We start from the raw sequence: 19,313 nt of genomic DNA on the forward strand, positions 1-19,313 counted from the left end.
TAGTGGGTTAATGGTGTAATGGCTGCCCGTTGTCCATCTGAATAGCTGCTTCAATTTATATCGAACCATCAGGGATAAAGAGGGCTGATTACCCCCCCCCCCACACACACACACACACACACACACACACACACACACGCACTATAGGCACACAGGTGCCATCCACAGCTTTGTCGTAGTTAGTGAGAGTAGTAGTTCACAGTACCCGTACATACGCTGGTCGCATTAAGCCCCACCCATGTGTAATCATCTCTTCCAAGGATCATTATATATGAGGAACCAAAATTCTCCAATAGTGTATATTGAGGAACCAAAATACTCCAATAGTGTATACCCATTAAAACTATTACAGATAATATAAGCATTCCGAATCCCAATCATTGGTAATGGGGCAGAGCTAGACAGGCCAAGGTCACCGCATATTGCACTTACACCTAGTCACTTATTTCACAATGTACGGATTTTAACCACTTAAGGACCACCCACCCACCCGCAGACAGGAGGGGGGCACTGCTTGAGGGGTAGAAGCCAGGAGCGCCAGCAGGACACCTGAAAAGAAGAGGATACGGGCAACTTTGTGCAAAACTACTGCACTGAGCAGGTGAGCATGACATGTTTGTTATTTTATAAAAAAAAACAAAAAACAAATCTTTAGTATCACTTTAATGCTAGTTCTGCAGTTCCTGTTCTTTCTGGGCTCAGCCCTTCTCCTCTGTGCTGTCAAAAAAAGGGAAAGAGCTCTGCTCACAGGGCTCCAGGCACATAGGATGAGAAACAAGAGACTCGCAGAAAAAAATTTAACCATTTACAGCTAGCAGCTACCCAGGAGCTCCCTGCAGCTCTCCTGCCACAGAATGGACTAGTGCCAAGTGTGACGGACGCGGGATTGCTGCCACCAATATGTGACGATCCCACGATCGCTGTCACCAATATGTGACGAACGCGGTGTCAGAACCCAGCCCTTCTCACCAAACTCGTGACCGAAGGACTAGCCTATCGAAAACCGCGATGTCACGTGCGTAACAATGCCACACTCAGCTGCACCCTGCACAACGATTTTCCAGGTTAATTGGACCACAATCGATGCATCGGCAGCCTGAATGCAATTGTTACTGGGTCAGGTTAATTACGCAATTAACCCTTCACACTGCCACCACCTCCTTTTTGTACAGAGAAAGAGGAAACTCAGCGATATCAGCTATAACACTATAATGGTTGAGATAATCGTCTGTATAAAATGGTCACCGCAGGCCGGTTATACAGAGCGTTAAACAAACACAGTAGCGTCTCTTTTAGAGGCAGGAATTCGTAAATTGCAATTAATAGCTATAGAAACAGTTCAACACTTTCAGAAGGAAAGATTTATTACTAAACGGTCAAACAGATGCAATAAAAATATTTACCGAAAAAGATGTAACTAAGATATATACTGTATATATATAAATATACAGAGACCAACAGCACAGCAAAGAGATATCAGAGAGAGGTGAAACGGTTAAGGTACTTGCCAAAGTCCTGGGTTAGCAGATCCAAGTTTCAGAGCAAAAGGGCACGGGTCTCCCCAGGTGGTACTGATGTTAAAATGGGAGATGTCTTCAACTTCTTTCTCTTAGGCCTGACAGCCCAATTTGTAGTTCCCCAGCAGGGGGTGTCTCTGAAGTCAAGGACCAATACCCCGTTTAGGGCGTGGAGGTCTGGGTGGATACCTCAACTAGAGCCAAAATCTCTCTTAACTCATATTTTGGCCTATAACTTTCCATCTGCACAAGTGACATTCCACCCGCAGGTAGATTATTATGCAGACACGTCTGTGGATTGATTAGATATGAATTATGAAATTATACACTGAACGGTTCACGAGATCTACTTTTCGGCTTTCCTATGTATTCGAGACAAGGCGAGAGACCTACCAAAATGTTTGTCTCCTCTTAGCCAATCTGACGATATGTCCGGTTTTTATGTAAGTCTCTCATATTCCAAGATAAGACATAGGGGAAAAATGGATTTTAACAAAGGTTATCTGGTCATGTTTCCTGGGAATGTTCTTTGAACTCCTGGGAAAGCTTGCCTTATCTTATACGAGGTGTTACATTGCACAGGTTCTTTGGACAGCTAGGCCCTAGCTCCTAGCCCCCTGCTGGGCCCCGGCCTCCTGTGACACTCCTAACACACATACACACTGGCCAAATGTCGCTGTGACTCTCAGAGAGGGAGGGGGAGAATGAGGGGGAAATATGTTTGTCAGGATGATTAAACCCTTTGCCAAGATGGAGGTTGAAGCCAAAATGGTTGAACCGCATCCATCTCTGTGTGTACGATTGTTACACCTCACCCCTCAGGTGGTTGCATTGGAGGGGACTGCAATTTCCCTCCTGACGCAACCCACTTCTGCCTGACCAGGGCACAGAGCCACTGTGCCCTGGGGTTCACCTTGGGGTGATATCCACTGCGGGAGACCCAGGTTTCGTCTGAAAAGGAAGCTGTTCTCCCCGGCAACACTGCTGTGCCAACCAGGTGAGTGGTCACTGGTGAGCACCAAGCGGCTGTGGCTATCAGAATACCGTGGCGACTGCCAGGGTGCCTGCCTGTTCACAAAACACTTCGGCTCAGAGGTATCATCTGCTAACATATTAATATGTAGTGTGGGAACTCGCTTCAAATGGTAGAGCTTCTTCCAAGCACACAGCAACTCGCTTCTTTTTAAGGGCCTTTTTGCCCAATTTTATTTACAAGAAAGTTCAACAAAAATGCTTCCCACGCAGGGGTATCCACCATCAATCAAATTAACAGTATTCAGCCTCCTGGCTTGTACACAGTTTTAACTCTGTCTCCTGCAGAGTCTTCCCAAAATATGGCACTAGCACACAGCTAGTCTGGCTTCCACCTGACTCCAAGGCAGAGACCTCCCATCTGCCGGGGTGGAGCCCTCCTGACTCCTATCTGCCGGGGTGGAGCTCTCCTGACTCCTATCTGCCGGGGTGGAGCTCTCCTGACTCCTATCTGCCGGGGTGGAGACCAGAATCATGGCCTGGCCTCCCCTAAAAGTCCTGCACACACCTGTGCAATCAGCACGCTGGCTGCTCCCAAAATATGGGCCCAGGATTGGAGATTTCATCCCTCCCAAATCTCTAAGAAATCTCCAGGCTACAGGTCCCAAAACAGGCTTTACAAACCAAAGAGGAAACTGATAAACCAGTTTCCTCTGCATTATGAGATCTGCCTGGAGCCCCTCAACCTGTATAGTTGAGAATCCTGGGTGTCCATCATGATTTCCATCGTGGCAGGATACCGTACTGCCACATATCCCCCCCCCTTTGTTTTGATCCCGTAGGGGGCAGAACACACAAGCCCAAACTCTTTAATTTGGCACCTCTGTGCCAGCTCTCACCCATATGAGCCCAATCCTGACTGACATTGCTTTCAAAGGGAAAATTTCCTTCCTGTCTTATGAAGCGACTTTCCCTGTGTTCTCCTACTACACGGACTTGGGCTCTATAAAGACACTGTGCCTTTTTATGGGTACGCTTCCAAAAGCGTTGCCTCTCTATTTTCCTTGGGGCCACCCAAGTCACCTTCCCATTAAGGGACTTCCAAAACTTGGTACCTTTCTGAGGATGAGGGTGACGCCTGAGTTTTAGGTGTCGGACAACATTAAAGCTATGCTGCACTCTCAACTGCCGGTTTCCCTTTACATTTTAAGGGGTCACGCTTTTAAGCTCAAAAAGTGTGGGGTTACCTTAGTCCCTCTCTGCATTCTATGTACAGTACATGCATCTTCTTACTGACAAAACCTAGCTCGGTTGGTTTCCCCCCGTACACTGCATGCTTCCTTTGGTCACTGACATGTTCAGACGACAGCAATGTCCTACTCTCCTCCTGAAGGACAGACCGATTGTCTTGCGCTTCAGATGTTTTTATGTCAGAGGACCTCTTTAAATAATCCACTTCCTTAAAGTTTTCCTTCAGGGCAGATATGCCATTTAAAGTTTCTCTTCCCAGAGCACCCTCCTGAACCTGTAGGGGGCCTAATTCAACTGCAGCTTTTAGCTCAGCTGTGTCTACCACATCATTACCCACCACATCACATGTTTCAGGGTTATTAGCAGGCATGTCCACATGACCATCAGGTCCATCATTAGGTTTATGGTCACCCACAGAAACTAAATGATCGACATTTACCAGTGCCTCGTACTTTTCCTCATCATAATAAATATCAACATTTACAAGGGTCTTGCATTTTTCCTCATGGTCAGAAACATCCACACCTTTGTCAGAACTCATTTCCGTGTTTGGCAGGGCAGTGTCTGGAGACCAAGTGCACAGCGTGGAGTGGTTGTCTCCCATGGCAACGTCGCTATCCACCAGCTCCACTGGCACCTGAACCTCTTCCAGCAACTGTCCTGACACCCGACCGTCATCACATAATTCCACATTTGGTTTACTGACCCCAATCACTTGATTTGTGCTATCTGACACTTCCACCAACACTGGCTCATTTGGGATCACACTATTCATTCCCACACCATTGGATCCTTTGTGGTTTGTGGGCACGATCTCTGCTATGTGCTCAATCTCACTTGGCCCGTCCATATTGGGAGGAAGACCATCTGCAGCAACAGCAAGTGTGCCCTTGTCTATAAGCTTCTCTGCAGTCCCTCCATTTAGCACAGCAGAAGTCGTGTCCACTCCACTGTTGGAAGCAGAGGTCCCTTTCAACAAAGCCAACAGGTTTTCAGCCCATCTGTCCCAGTCTACTTTCTCTGCGCTCCAATCAGAGGTACTACGCAGTACTCCATCAACTGCAGGAGGAGACACAGGACAGAGTGGCTCAGCAGACACATCACATATATCACTTTTGTTCAAGCAAAACTGTGGCACTAAATTTTTAACCTCAACAGGTTGCAATACCACACCCTCACCACCGTGCTCTGATGGCGCTTCATTCAACTCAGGAACACTTCCATACATATTGTCAGTACTGACAGACTCCATTAACCCATTATCACCATGAGCATTTTCAAATATTTCAGTTTTAGCATTTAAATCATCAAGTACTCTCTTGTCCAGAGCAGCACCATAGTTGTCCAAGGCAACCTGTTGGCTCCAACACACAGAGCTCCCAGGAAGTTTCCATGGACACCTTTGCAGCCTTGGATACTGTTGCAAAGGGCAACAACATATCTTCAATCATATTCACGTCAACACTGTTATCTTTAGTGAGCTGTGCTAGCTCATCACCAACCATAACCTTACATTTACCAACAGTAACACTTTTGTCGGCATGACCATCAGCATTCTCATTACCTATAGACATGACTGCGGCTTTTGCAGGTAATCCCTGGCTATTACCCAGCTGAGCAGCCTGTGAACCATGCCTCACAGCACTCTCTCTCTTTAAAGGGGCACTATTTTCAGTTTTAGCTCCATAGCTGACCTGGGAAATCCTCTGCTCTGTCACTGCGGGCTCCTTGGAGGTTTCCCTGGGCATCTCTGCAGCATCTCTCACTAGGGAACACGGTGCCATGACAGTTTTGGTCACCCCTAGTTTACCTTCCCCAGCCTTCTGCTGGATTATAGCAGGCACCTGCAGAGTCCCCATGTCCTTTTCCATATTTAGTCCTACTGATCGTTGGGCTGTTCCCTGTGCCTCCCCACTACTCAGGGTAGCACACAGCAGCCAGTCCATGTCCATCTGTATTGTGGAACTCCCTCAAGGACACACTCTCACTTCCTTGGACTCAGTTCCACAACCTGAAACAGTCTTACCATTTCCTGAAGCAGGTGTCATAGCCTTCACTTGAGTGCGTAGTCTCTCCTCTGTGGTGTCTCCACAGACTGACTTCCCCATGTGGTCACGGGGCAACACTGCAGCCATTCCGGCCCAACTTACACCCCCTGCAGGTAACACCATATCCCTGTTGCTAGGGGTAGCTGCCAACATTTTTAAACACGAATCTGGGCTTGCAGATGAAGACTTTTGCCCAGTAACACCCTCATCAGTGGTATTCCATAATCTAGGGCAGGTAAAGATACCATGCCCAAACTGACCACATTGCAGGCAGGGTATGGTTCCACAGATAACCTTCTTGGGACACGGAACCACATCTCCCTTGTAGCCCTTTCTCCTGGTTGGCAGGTTTTCTCCTGTTGCTATGGGAGATGGCACTCTCCCAGCTGAACTTTGTGGGTTCCTCCAGATGCGTTGAACTCTCATCTCTGCGTTGCCACAATCCTCTGCAGACGACACTTTTCTCACAGGGTCCGCAGGTCTGAAGTCACATGTGTTGCTATGGGCAACCACATTCTTCTGAAACTTTTGGGCAACCTGCTGCTCCTTCCTGGAACTCCAAGCAGGCTTCCCAATTGCATACCCAGACCTTTGTCTGGTTGTGCCACCTTGCAGTGGAAGCTGGGATAAAGGGCACTTGGAGACAGTGTGCCCCCATTCACTGCACCGCAAACAGCGCTCTTGCGGCAGTATCTTAGCCGAACTTCCAACACTGCATCCTCTTTCAGGCTTAGTACTCTGCACACAGAAAACGGGTTTCCTTTCACCAGCGTTGCTAGGGGCAACAGCATGCACTTCCCACTGTGGCAACCTCTGTGCAGCCATGTATGGGGCTTGTTCTGGTGGTAACAACCCATCCAGCCACAGGGCTCTGTCTCTCATTTTAGAAAATCTTGCTTCTTTTTTGAGTTTTGACCGCCCCATCTTTGCAGTCACTCCACAACAATTTTGCACAGTCCTGGTACACAATGGAGCACTGTCTCTTTAAGGCAAGTTCCTTTTCTCTTGCAGGATCTCCTCACCTGCACACACAGATAGTGCAGACTCATGCACCAAACACAGTTCAACACATGAACTTACTTCCTTGCTGGGATCTCTAGTTCTGCCCGCATCCTCCACCATATGTGGGAACTCGCTTCAAATGGTAGAGCTTCTTCCAAGCACACAGCAACTCGCTTCTTTTTAAGGGCCTTTTTGCCCAATTTTATTTACAAGAAAGTTCAACAAAAATGCTTCCCACGCAGGGGTATCCACCATCAATCAAATTAACAGTATTCAGCCTCCTGGCTTGTACACAGTTTTAACTCTGTCTCCTGCAGAGTCTTCCCAAAATATGGCACTAGCACACAGCTAGTCTGGCTTCCACCTGACTCCAAGGCAGAGACCTCCCATCTGCCGGGGTGGAGCCCTCCTGACTCCTATCTGCCGGGGTGGAGCTCTCCTGACTCCTATCTGCCGGGGTGGAGCTCTCCTGACTCCTATCTGCCGGGGTGGAGACCAGAATCATGGCCTGGCCTCCCCTAAAAGGCCTGCACACACCTGTGCAATCAGCACGCTGGCTGCTCCCAAAATATGGGCCCAGGATTGGAGATTTCATCCCTCCCAAATCTCTAAGAAATCTCCAGGCTACAGGTCCCAAAACAGGCTTTACAAACCAAAGAGGAAACTGATAAACCAGTTTCCTCTGCATTATGAGATCTGCCTGGAGCCCCTCAACCTGTATAGTTGAGAATCCTGGGTGTCCATCATGATTTCCATCGTGGCAGGGTACCGTACTGCCACAGTAGCTTCTTGTCAAGGTAGAGAAGGAGATTTCCTCAGGCCTAGGACTACATCTGGCCCGAAGGTAGTGGCGCCTGTGTGCACCGGAACTGGACAGGCGAATTCTGGAACTCGCCTCCCAGATGTGTCCACAGGTACCTTCATCCAAGAGGAACAGTCCTCGTTACCTGCTAGCATCCAGGACACCAGTTCCTCCAGTTTCCTGTCTGCTAGGTCAGTCGCAGGTCCAGCTGAGCCATGATAGTTGCACCCAGGTGTCTTACCATAGCCAGCTGCACCCACGACTGACGTAACCTGCTTTTTGGCCTGGGGAGTAGGCCAGGCCACAACCGCCTCAGTCTCCCCATGCCCAGACCTCTGGAGGTCTCTTCCTACTGGTAGTTTCCAAAGCTGAACCACTTACATGCCCCTCTAACCCTTCTCGACTGTCAGACTAGGCATGGGCAGTTGGCTCATGACTAGCGTCAGGGGCCCAAGTTGCTCTTCCCAGACAGGGCCGAACACCGTAAGGCCCCTAAAGTGGGCAACTGCACCCAGTTCCACTCCGCATTGCAGGTCATTCCTGACCCCTGGAGAGGCGGTTGGTGCATTCTCAACCCCAACTAGCTCTCCCGTGGATTCAGGCAAGCCACATGGGGTAGTGAAGGCTGGCTCGTCCTGAGCCTCCTGGGTTAGAGATGGTGGCCCATACCCCCTGCTCAGGTCCATGATGGTTAAACAGCGGGCACCTTCCAGATGCTTCATTACCTCATGGCCCCTGGGCATGGGGTGTGCCACACCCACAGGGCTGGCGCTCAGTTTTCCAAGGTCCTCAAAAAGCCTGGTCATCTGATCCTGTTTGGGGATTGAGACTACCGGGGATGCCCAGACTCGAGCGGACCCCTGGACCCCTGAATGCGCCATTCCCTCTGTCTCTGTGGCCCATTCAGCCTGCACCTCCTGGGAGGTGAGGTTGGCGGAAGGCAGGAGGGAGGCATACACTCTGCCGTCTAACTCCTGAACTGCACGGTGAGCTCTCCCCGGGTTTCCCAGAACCCAGACACCATCGATCATAGGCATTGCCAGCAGCTCCTGTACCTGAATGGAGAGGTGAGTGGAGCTGAGGGTCGCAGCCCCCTCTCTGAGATCCGATGACCACCTCCAAGGAGATCCCTCGCGTTTCCAATCCAGGTGTGCTGTCACTGCCTAGGACACATGTTTGTCTGCCTGATGACACACCATGACAGGTCAGATCAGATGACATGCTTTCAGGCTTCCAGCCCCCTGCGGATAGGCCATTCCTTCCATCTTCCCTGTCAGGCCTTTGTCTACTTTTCCCAGCAGGGAAGTGCACATCTAGCCAGAGGCTGAAATCCCTGTGTGAATGGCTTTCCAGTGCTGGCCTGCATGTGGTACTACAAGGTCCAGCCAGTTGTTGTTTACCCTTCTCAGCAGGGCAGCTCACAGCTAGCTGGCCTCTGAAGTTCCTTTGTGGATTGCTTTTCAGTGCTGCCTTATGCGTGGAACTACAAGTCCCAGCCGGCTGCCCAGTACCATGCAAGGCCAACGGCTGGGCACTTATCAAGGCACAATCTTTTGGGCCTGGGCAATGAACAGGCCTATCCAGACCATCCCCTTGCTCTGCCCCCAGAGATTGTACCTCTGCCCCCTTCGCAGCACTGTGGGTGACCCCCAACACTGAAAATGCATCATTTGTTTCACAATGACCATCATAATCATCGTTAGCATTACCAACATTCTCATCAACATTACTGATATTATCAATAACAGTGTCATCATCATCATTATCATTATCAACAATTACGTTTATAATATCAATGACACATGAGTTCGATACCTCCCCAGGCAAGGGGATTTCTTCTCGTTCTCCAGCTAATGGAGAATCCTGTAGCCCCACTCCATTCCCAGCCCCCTCCCTCTGTCCATCCACAGGTTGCCCAGACATTACCCCAACATCTGCACACAGTACCTTGGCAGGTCCAGAGAGTTCCAGGGGGCCCTTCCGGGTATTCTCGGCAGGGGCATAATAGGAAACCAGAGTGCCTAGATCAGCATCCAATAAAACAGGTGTGGGAATTTTATCTGAGACCCCCACCTCCCTCATCCCCCTTCCCGCACCCCAATCTATGAATACCTTTGCACAGGGTATGCGTGAACGGGTTCCCCCAACTCCTGTGAGGGTAAGGAACTTTCCTGGGATTAGGTTCCTTTGCTCAATCACCTCTGGCCGGATCAAGGTGACTTCTGCCCTGGTGTCCCGGAAACCAGTTACAGACCAGTTGCCCACAGTGACTGGCTGCAAGTTTGCGGGGGTTACCAGCATCTTCCTGCGGACAAACAGCACGGAAGAAGAGATGCTGGCCGGCTCGCCAGATGATGTCGTCTGCTTCTGCTCAGGACACTGCATCCTGAGATGTCCGGCTTTCCCACAGGTGAAACATCTGCAGTTGTCAGGCAGGGATGGCTTGGCTCCAAGTGCTGCAGGTGTGGGCGGAGGGGAAGCTTGACTCACCGATGTAGGAGGGGTTGCTAGGGGCGATTTTCCCCCCTTTCCAGCCGTTCAGAAGAGCCTTGCAATGGTCAGACACTCGCCTATGAACGTAGGTATCCGCCAAATCCGTTGCAGCTTTAGTAGATGCTGGCTCTCTCTCCAAGACAAACTGTCTGACGTCAGCCGGGCAGATGTGCAGAAGTTCATCTCGTATCATGAGATCTTTCAAAGACTCGTAGGAGTCAGCTTTCACTCCCTTAGTCCACTGTCAGAATGTTGTGCATAAGCGACTCGCCACATCCGTGTAAGAGTCCCCAGGTCCCTTCTGCATGGACCTGAACCGCTTGCGGTACACTTCCGGGGTCATCTGGTACTTCCGGATGATGGCATCTTTTAAAGCTTCATAATCGTCGTCCTGCCCCTCTGGCATTTTCAACAAACGTATCCATGGCCTTACCTCGTAGCCCTGGTGTCAGGTACCAAGCCCATTGAGTTGAGGGCACATGGTACTGACGGCACTTTTTCTCAAATGACAGTAAGTAAGTGTCAATGTCACTATCTTTTTCCATCACTGGAAACTTAGCTGGGCCCATGGCCAGAGACGCGTCCCTGTGCTCTAAGGACCCGAGGTTCTAACCCTGTCGCTGCTGCTGCTGCTGGAGCCTTGTCATCTCCAGCTCGTGTCGACGATCAGCTTCCCTCTGGTGTTCCTCTCTGTCAGCCGCTGCTTTGCATTCCGCCACCTCTCTGTCAGCCTGGCGTTCGGCAGTTTCTCTGTCAGCCTGGCGTTCAAGGAACCGCAGGTATGCCTCAAGATCTGTTTCCATGAGGCGTTTCAGGGCTTCCTGCATCTGAGAAGAGTCTCTGGTGGTTACAGGCACTCCAGTGCTGGCCGGCCCAGGCGGTGGTGTGACAATACCATTCGGTGATCCTCCAGTGTCAGTCTCTGTATGCCCATCCTGCGAGGCAGTCTCTGAGCCACTGGGAATCTAGGTAGTGGGACCCAAGTTCCCCCGAGTTCTAATCTGCTCGGCTATCATGCTCCTGTAGATTCCGAATCAAATCTTCACGGGTTTTGCGACCGACGTCCATTCTCCGTGAGGCACATATGTCAACAAAAGTTAGATTTTATTTCCATCATTTACACTTTCAAAATAACAGAAAACAAAAAAATGGCGTCTGCAAAAGTTTGGGCACCCTGCAGAGTTAATATCTTGTACTGCCCCCTTTGGCAAGTATCACAGCTTGTAAACGCTTTTTGTAGCCAGCCAAGAGTCTTTCAATTCTTGTTTGAGGTATCTTTGTCCATTCTTCCTTACAAAAGTCTTTCAGTACTTTGAGATTTCTGGGCTGTCTGTCACGCACTGCTCTTTTAAGGTCTATCCATAGATTTTCAATTATGTTGAGGTCAGGAGATTGTGAAGGCCATGGCAAAACCTTCAGTTTACGCCTCTTGATGTAATTTCCCGTGATTTCGAGGTGTGTTTAGGATCATTATCCATTTGTAGAAGCCATCCTCTCTTTAACTTCAGCTTTTCACAGATGGCATCAAGTTACCATCCACAATTTGCTGAAATGTTATTGAATCCATTTTTCCTTCTACTCGTGAGATGTTCCCTGTGCCACTGGCTGCAACACAACCCCAAAGCATGATTGATCCAACCCCATGCTTAACAGTTGGACAGAGGTTCTTTTCATTAAATTCCCCTTCTTCTCCAAACGTACCTTTGCTCATTCCGGCCAAAAAGTTCAATTTTAACCTCATCGGTCCACAGAACTTGTTTTCAAAATGCATCAGGCTTGTCTATATGTTCACTTGCAAAGTTCAAACGATGATTTTTGTGGTGAGGACGTAGAAGAGGTTTAATTGGACCACAATCGATGCATCGGCAGCCTGAATGCGATTGTTACTGGGTCAGGTTAATTACGTAAATAACCCTTCACACTGCCACCACCTCCTTTTTGTACAGAGAAAGAAGAAACTTGGCGATATCAGCTATAACACTATAATGGTTGAGATAATCGTCTGTATAAAACGGTCACCGCAGGAATTCGTAAATTACAACTAAGAGCTATAGAAACAATTCAACACTTTCAGAAGGAAAGATTTATTACTAAAAGGTCAAATGGGTGCAATAAAAATATTTACAGAAAAAGATGTAACTAATATATATATATATAAATATACAGAGACCAACAGCACAGCAAAGAGATATCAGAGAGAGATGAAAGGGTTAAGGTACTTGCCAAAGTCCTGGGTTAGCAGATCCAAGTTTCAGAGCAAAAGGGCACGGGGCTCCCCAGGTGGTACTGATGTTAAAATGGAGACGTCTTCTACAGCCCAATTTGTAGTTCCCTAGAGGGGGTGTTTCTGAAGTCAAGGACCAATACCCCGTTTACGGCGTGGAGGTCTGGGCAGATACCTCAACTAGAGCCATCATCTCTTAACTCATATTTTGGCCCATAACTTTCCATCTGCACAAGTGACATTCCACCCACGGGTAGATTATTATGCAGACACGTCTGAGGATTGATTAGATATGAATTATGAAATTATACACTGAACGGTTCACGAGATCTACTTTTTGGCTTTCCTATGTATTCGAGACAAGGCGAGTGACCTACCAAAATGTTCATCTCCTTTTAGCCAATCTGACTATATGTCCGGTTTTTATGTAAGTCTCTCATATTCCAAGATATGAGACAGGGGAAAAATGGATTTTAACAAAGGTTATATGGTTGTCTTTCCTGGGCATGTTCTTTGAACTCCTGGGAAAGCTTGCCTTATCTTTTACGAGGTGTTACATTGCACAGGTTCTTTAGACAGCTAGGCCCCAGCTCCCTTGGGGACTTTATAGCTCCTAGCCCCCTGCTGGGCCTTGGCCTCCTGTGACACTCCTAACACACATACACACTGGCTAAATGTCGCTGTGACTCTCAGAGAAGGAGGGGGAGAATGAGGGGTAAATATGTTTGTCAGGATGGTTAACCCCTTTGCCAAGATGGAGGTTGAAGCCAAAATGGTTGAACCGCATCCATCTCTGTGTGTACGCTTGTTACACCAAGTAATGAACTCTCACCTCTGCAAGGTTTGCCTGCGCAACCACACTCTAGAGTAGCTAGTTGGGGATGAATGCATTGAACTACATTTGCACTTAACCTGTAAGGCTGCCGAAACTTTCAGTAAAGTTCTTTAACTGTTTCCTGAGACTGGACTGAAGTTACTAAAGGGGTGCATGATGGTCACACGGCACTTACACTACACTGCTTGGGTCAGTAGTGCACATACGGGGTATAAAGTAAGTCAATTGCACAAGGTTATCTCAGCATTGGAGTGAAGAGAGTAGTTACTACAGGTAACCAAAAGTCTGTTTTTAAGTGAATATGGCAGTCTGTCGTGAAGCGTGCTACATGTTGAGGTGTTCTCCGGTAGCGAAGGGGTTGCTGCTTTTGGCTACCTCCCTAGCAGTCCGTCTCCCATAACAAGTAGGAGCAGATCAGTGTTACGGGAGAATAAGGAGTTGTGTGCATGCATGAGGTCTGTGCTAGGTGTGCGGCGGAACCCCATTCTGTCACTGGGAATGAGGTGAGAGAGGTACACTGGATGGGTGGGATCTGTATAGGCTCAGTGGTGGCCCTCCTAAATGCAAAAGTTGCAACGAGGTGTGTGGTGACACAGGATGACACGTTTAGCTGGGACTCGCATACATGTTCAGTACATGGCTCATCTCTAAGTCAGGGGCCTGCCTTAAGGTTGATTTTACCTGAATGCGACTGCTGCCTTGTCCCAGGGCATTGATGAGCATGAGCACTGAAAGGTACCCCATGTGCAGGGTGAGTGATCCCACCCACACTGTCTCGTATAGCCCTGAAGAACCCCGGTGTGTTTGGAACATGGCTTGGTAACCAGCATGTACACATCCATTTCTGCCCACCCCCCTATATGCTATTTTCTTAATTCATTCCATTACTTCATTTTTGAATAGGCCATATTTAAATGTTTGAAGTTTGTTGCATTATAACTTTTATCACATCTGAAACATGATTTTCAATGCTTTTGATGTTCACATTCTTGAAGTGTAGGACTCTGTTTAGACAAGCAGGGGATCTGTGTACTGATTCCCTGCTGATCAGAGCAGGCAAATGACAGGGCTGTGTCTACTCAGTTGCAAAGAAGACAAGGACATAGAGTTCTCTGCTTTATGGCCCAACAGTAGTAAATGGACTCCATTGTTTGTTTACACCTAACTGCCCTCTGATCCGAACTGCTTAGATGGAGGAGGACAAATCCCCTTCTGTGTTTGGATTGGAGGTAGGCTGGTGTAAATAAACACAAGTCCGTTTACATTTTCTGGTTTATAGGGGTGAATAGACCATTCAGTCAGGTCCACCTGACCAAACCCTTCATTTGAAAGGGGCCTAAAGGTATATTTTTATGTAAGCAATGAATTTGATGTGTGCTTACATTTACATTGCAAAAAACAGCTAATCTCATATTTTGGCATGCGTGTGTCTTTTTTTTTGGTCTAGCTTCAGCAGTACTTTTTTATTCAATTATTTAGGGCAAGCATGCTGCAGGTGAAGCCAGATTAAAGCCAGGGGCCTAAACTGTCCAAGTTGTCTGTCATCAACAACTCTTTGATTTGAAGAGAATTTGCTTGTACCTTGCAAACCGCTCTTTCCCTGTAGACATGTAAAAGTATATAGAAGTTCCACCTGTAAAGGGCATGAGGCATAGCTACACTAGTTGGCAGCTGAAGAACTGGATCAGTTGCATTAGCTAAACATGTTCTCATTTGTGTTTATGAACCACTATGTTTTGACTGTCATGGTTTTGTTTCTTTAAGGGACAAGTGATCCATATGTCAAGTTCAAGATTGGAGGAAAGGAAGTTTTTCGAAGTAAAACAATACACAAGAACCTTAATCCTGTTTGGGAAGAAAAAGTTTCTCTGCTCATTGACAATCTGAAGGAACCTCTATATGTCAAGGTAGGATGTGGTGTTTTCTAAGCTGTTATAAAATATTTAGAAATATTGGTTTGACTTGAAAACCCTAAATGTGGCCGTAGGCATGTAAGGGTGGAAGACACTGCTTATTTAGAAAAGAACACTAGTGAAGGGAAACCAGAGAGGAATGAGACAGTGGGCATCTGCTGATGATAAATAGTTGATGCTAAATCTAGTTAAAGACAATTAGATTAAGTGGTTATCCTCTGAATTCTAAGACAAAGTTCTAAATATTGCTAAAAATCATTATAGACTGAGATCTGTTGAACTTCAGTATGCAGCAAACGAAAGGTGGAGTTGTAACTTATGTGTTCTGCTCTACTTAAATTAATCTATATCTAAAGTCAAAACTTTTATTTTTTTACGTTATTAAATGGACTAACCCATTTTAGTTTTTTTGCCATCTGTGCCCAAATGGGACAATTTACTTTCACTTTCTGTTTTAGGCAAATGTCCTCATAGACACCAGTCACTGGAACAAGTGTCTCCATTGGAAGATCATCCCCTCTGTTCCTGTTCTGGTGACAGCTCAAACGTTTGGAGTGGCCCTCATCTTCTGGTGATGCTAATCACCAGGACAAATAAAGTGATTCACCTAATGAGCATGGCCAGATCTAGGGGGATGCTGGAATGGGCTGTACCCCCTCAAATTTGAGTTGTGCCCCCCCCCCCCCCCAAAGCCAACCGTAACCTGTCACTATACAGCTTTAACCTGCCACTATGCTGCCCTAATCTGACAGTATACCACTCTAATTTTGGGGTGTAGTTAACTTTTAATTGACACCTGCAGCAGATCACATGAGAAACTGCTGTGTGGTGCATTGCTGGAAGAGCAGTAATTCCTATGTGTTTCCTGCATTGCATCAGTGTGAACCAAGCCTTAAGGAAAGGAAATATAAGGTTCAAGGAATCCTGTTGTGAGAGAATAATGATGGCTTTCATTGCTGAGCTATGTTTCTGACAATGCTAGGTGCCTGGCTATTGACTCTCTTGCTTCAATCTTCTGAAACAGTGACCTGGGACAAATATACATTCAGGACTATTTACTTTTCTGATCTTTAGATCCCTCAGCAGAACTCCTTCCAGTACAGAACACTCTGCCCTGATCCTCTCTGCTCACCTGATTACACCCCTGATTACATGGGAATACATGACTGTGTAAACACCATAGACTTTTTCGATGGTTATGCTGCATACATTGGGTTTGATTTATTAAAGGCAAATAGATTGTGCACTTTGCAAGAACAGTTGCACTCTGCAAGTGCAGTTGCTCCAGAGCTTAGTAAATGAGGTAAAGCTTCACTTTGCAAAGAATACCCAATCACATGCAAAGAAAATTAAAAAAAAACATATTTTTTAAATGCACATGACTGGATGATGGAATTCAGCAGAACTTTATCTCATTTACTAAGCTCTGGAGTAGCTGCACTTGCAGAGTACACAGTATATTTGTCTTTAGTAAATCAACCCTATTGGCTTGAGTGCAGTCTGGTTGATTTAGTTGAAATAACTGTAGAATGAACAAGTCTTTATCATGCACACTCTGCAAAACATTTATCATTTTACTATACTGTAGTTCAGGGGTTCAACCTTTTGAAGTGAGAGGGTCACTTAAGTGATTTGGTAACCAATCACGGGCCACAATGAAATGAAATGATTTAGAATTTCGATTTTTTTTATTTTGAATAATATCATGAACATTTTCCTCCCGCAGCCGAATGCCCGCATGAGGAAGAGGAGGAGAAGCCAGCTTTCAGTGGTTGCAGGAGGAAAATGGAGGGGATTGGTCCCTGTTTATGCTGCCCATGCCACCCCTTCTGTCCAAGTGTAAAACAGAATGTGACAGGCTGCATGGGCCCCCTGTAGCATGGGGCAGAATCGCCACTGCAACCCCTGACACTGCAGCAGTGGTTGGGGGGTGTTGTAAAACATGTCTCAACTATGGAGTTTTACCACCCCCCAAAACCTCAAATGTAAACTAGCCCTTACTGTTCTGAACCGCTTACAAGGCTGCTTTTACATTGACATGCTACGGTTTACCTGCACCGTGATGCAGTGCATTGCACCTGTAGCTTTCCTACAGGTTAGCTGGGCTTTGCCCTAGACTTCTATTATATCTTGTGGGTGTCGTACACTTTCAGAAAGCGCATCAAACCTGCAGGATATGCACTCATTGGCCACTTTATTAGGTACACTTGTTCAATTGCTTGGTAACACAAATTGCTAATCAGCCAATCACATGGCAGCAACTCAATGCTTTTAGGCATCTCGACATAGTGTAGATGACTTGCTGAAGTTCAAACCGAGCATCAGAATGAGGAAGAAAGGAAATTTATGTGACTTTAAATGTGACATGGTTTTTGGTGCCAGGCGAGCTGGTCTGAGTATTTCAAAAACTGCTGATCTACTGGGATTTTCATGCACAACCATCTGCAGGGTTTACAGAGAATGGTCCAAAAAAGAGAAGATATCCAGTGAGCGGCAGCTGTGTGCACAAAAATGCCTTGTTGATGTCAGAGGTCAGAGGACAATGGGCATTCGATTTCAGCTGTGACATTCAGATGGTAGGGTCAGAATTTGGCAAAAACAACATCAAAGCATGGATCCATCGTGCCTTGTATCAATGGTTCAGGCTGGTGGTGGTGTAATAGTGTGGTGAATATTTTCTTGTAATAGAAGTGCATTTCCCTGGTTTGAGGTCGAGGGCCAAATGAGAGGGCTCCGAGGACCACATGTGGCCCACGGGCCACAGGTTGAGCACCCCTGCTGTAGTTGTTAATGTCAAACATACTGGAAATACAGTTTATTGAGGGATTGTTATTTTATTCTACTTTATATGCTATACCCTTCAACAAAATAGCCTATTCTTAGGCATAAAAATTGTGTAAAAGTCAGTCTTGACTTGCACACCTTCTGCCTTCACAGGTCCAGGCCAGCCTGTGTTTGAATTCAAACATTTTTGAATGGCAGATGCTGGTTTGAGACTGGAGACACCTGTTAGAAAATCAAGAACAATTGCATGGATTCCCAGACCTGGGGGGTCACTGCTGAGTAATTATACTGTCCTCTTGCAGCATCAGATGATGGACCTATGTTGTATAGCTAACGCAGAGCTACCTCCAAAAGGAGCCGCTGGCATTCAGACCTATTTCCCCCCTCACAGCACCCACAGCCAGGAAAACATTATTTTCATACACTTCCAGATGGCTCAATAAACAGTCTAGGGGTTTTGAGTATTTTTGGTGTTTATTTTAGGAACAGTGAACTTGGATGGGGTATAGGGATGCATGGGATACCCACAACTGAAGAAAAAACTGTAAACTCCAAACGGTTGATGACCTGCTAAGTCTCTGGCCGCTCTAATCCTATCTACAAACTGTGCTGCAGAACACTGGGAGTAATAGTGCAGCAGCAACAAGAAATAGGAGTTCCAAACAGTTCTGTTAAAGACACAGCACCTGGCTGTATTGCACTGCACCTGGCTGTATTGCACTGCACCTGGCTGTTCTAGTCTAATGTTTAGAGCATTAGCATGCTCTTGGCTGTCTTGCACACCACTTTAGCTACACTGGGTCCCAGAAATGGGAAGTATTGCATTTCACTGACCTTTCCTTCCCTTGGAGGTGATAACTGGTTTGTACTTACTCCCAAAATCCAGAGTGGCTGCTGTCTTGACCTTTCTGCTGGACAGGCTGCTTCTGTTCTGGTTATCAGTCTACAGCTAAGCCTAGCTGAGACTAAAGCTGGGTGAGTTCCTGAAGCTCTCTTCTTCCTCCTCTTTCTCTCTTCCTCCTTCTTCTCTCTGTCCCAGGTGGCAGAGCCCCCAACACAAGGGTTCCTTCCAGACAACTAGTCCCTGGACTCCCAGACTGCCAGGCTTCAGAATATTTATGGGCCGCTTCCCCACCTTCTAGGCCCATCTTCCCAGGGATTAGTGGAAGCTCCATAAATATTCAGACTGCAGCCTCTGTCTCTCCACCCACTTTGTTCTGGAAGTTTTTAGTGAGTTCCAGAAGACAGGGTTAGGTAACAGAGTCACAGCCTGTGGGGCACTGAACAGCCTCCTAAACACAATTAAGCTCTGCTCCTCAGCCTACAGAGGAGCCAGCTACATTTACCTAACAACTAGCAGACTAGGAGAGAGATAAACGAACGTACCGGTAGTAAAATTACATTAGCGTTGCATACACTGCATAATGGAAGTTGATTGGTATCAGTGCTGATACCAAGAATTGCACGACTAC

The 19,313-nt window shown here is 47.1% G+C and overlaps 1 protein-coding gene across 8 annotated transcripts in view; it reads left to right on the forward strand.

Annotated features, from left to right (window-relative positions):
* MCTP1 (multiple C2 and transmembrane domain containing 1) overlaps positions 1 to 19,313 on the forward strand; it is a 916,692-nt gene that overhangs the window by 386,210 nt on the left and 511,169 nt on the right. For all 8 annotated transcript variants that reach the window (XM_089679152.1, XM_089679154.1, XM_089679155.1 and 5 more), the window contains exon 3: positions 14,909 to 15,051. In XM_089679152.1, coding sequence (XP_089535278.1) covers positions 14,909 to 15,051 — 143 coding nt within the window. The remainder of the gene's footprint in view (positions 1 to 14,908; positions 15,052 to 19,313) is intronic.

Source organism: Staurois parvus, unplaced genomic scaffold, assembly GCF_062004578.1.
Source record: "Staurois parvus isolate SC_StPar_1 unplaced genomic scaffold, SC_StPar_1.0 ptg000218l, whole genome shotgun sequence".
NCBI classification, from domain to species: domain Eukaryota; kingdom Metazoa; phylum Chordata; class Amphibia; order Anura; family Ranidae; genus Staurois; species Staurois parvus.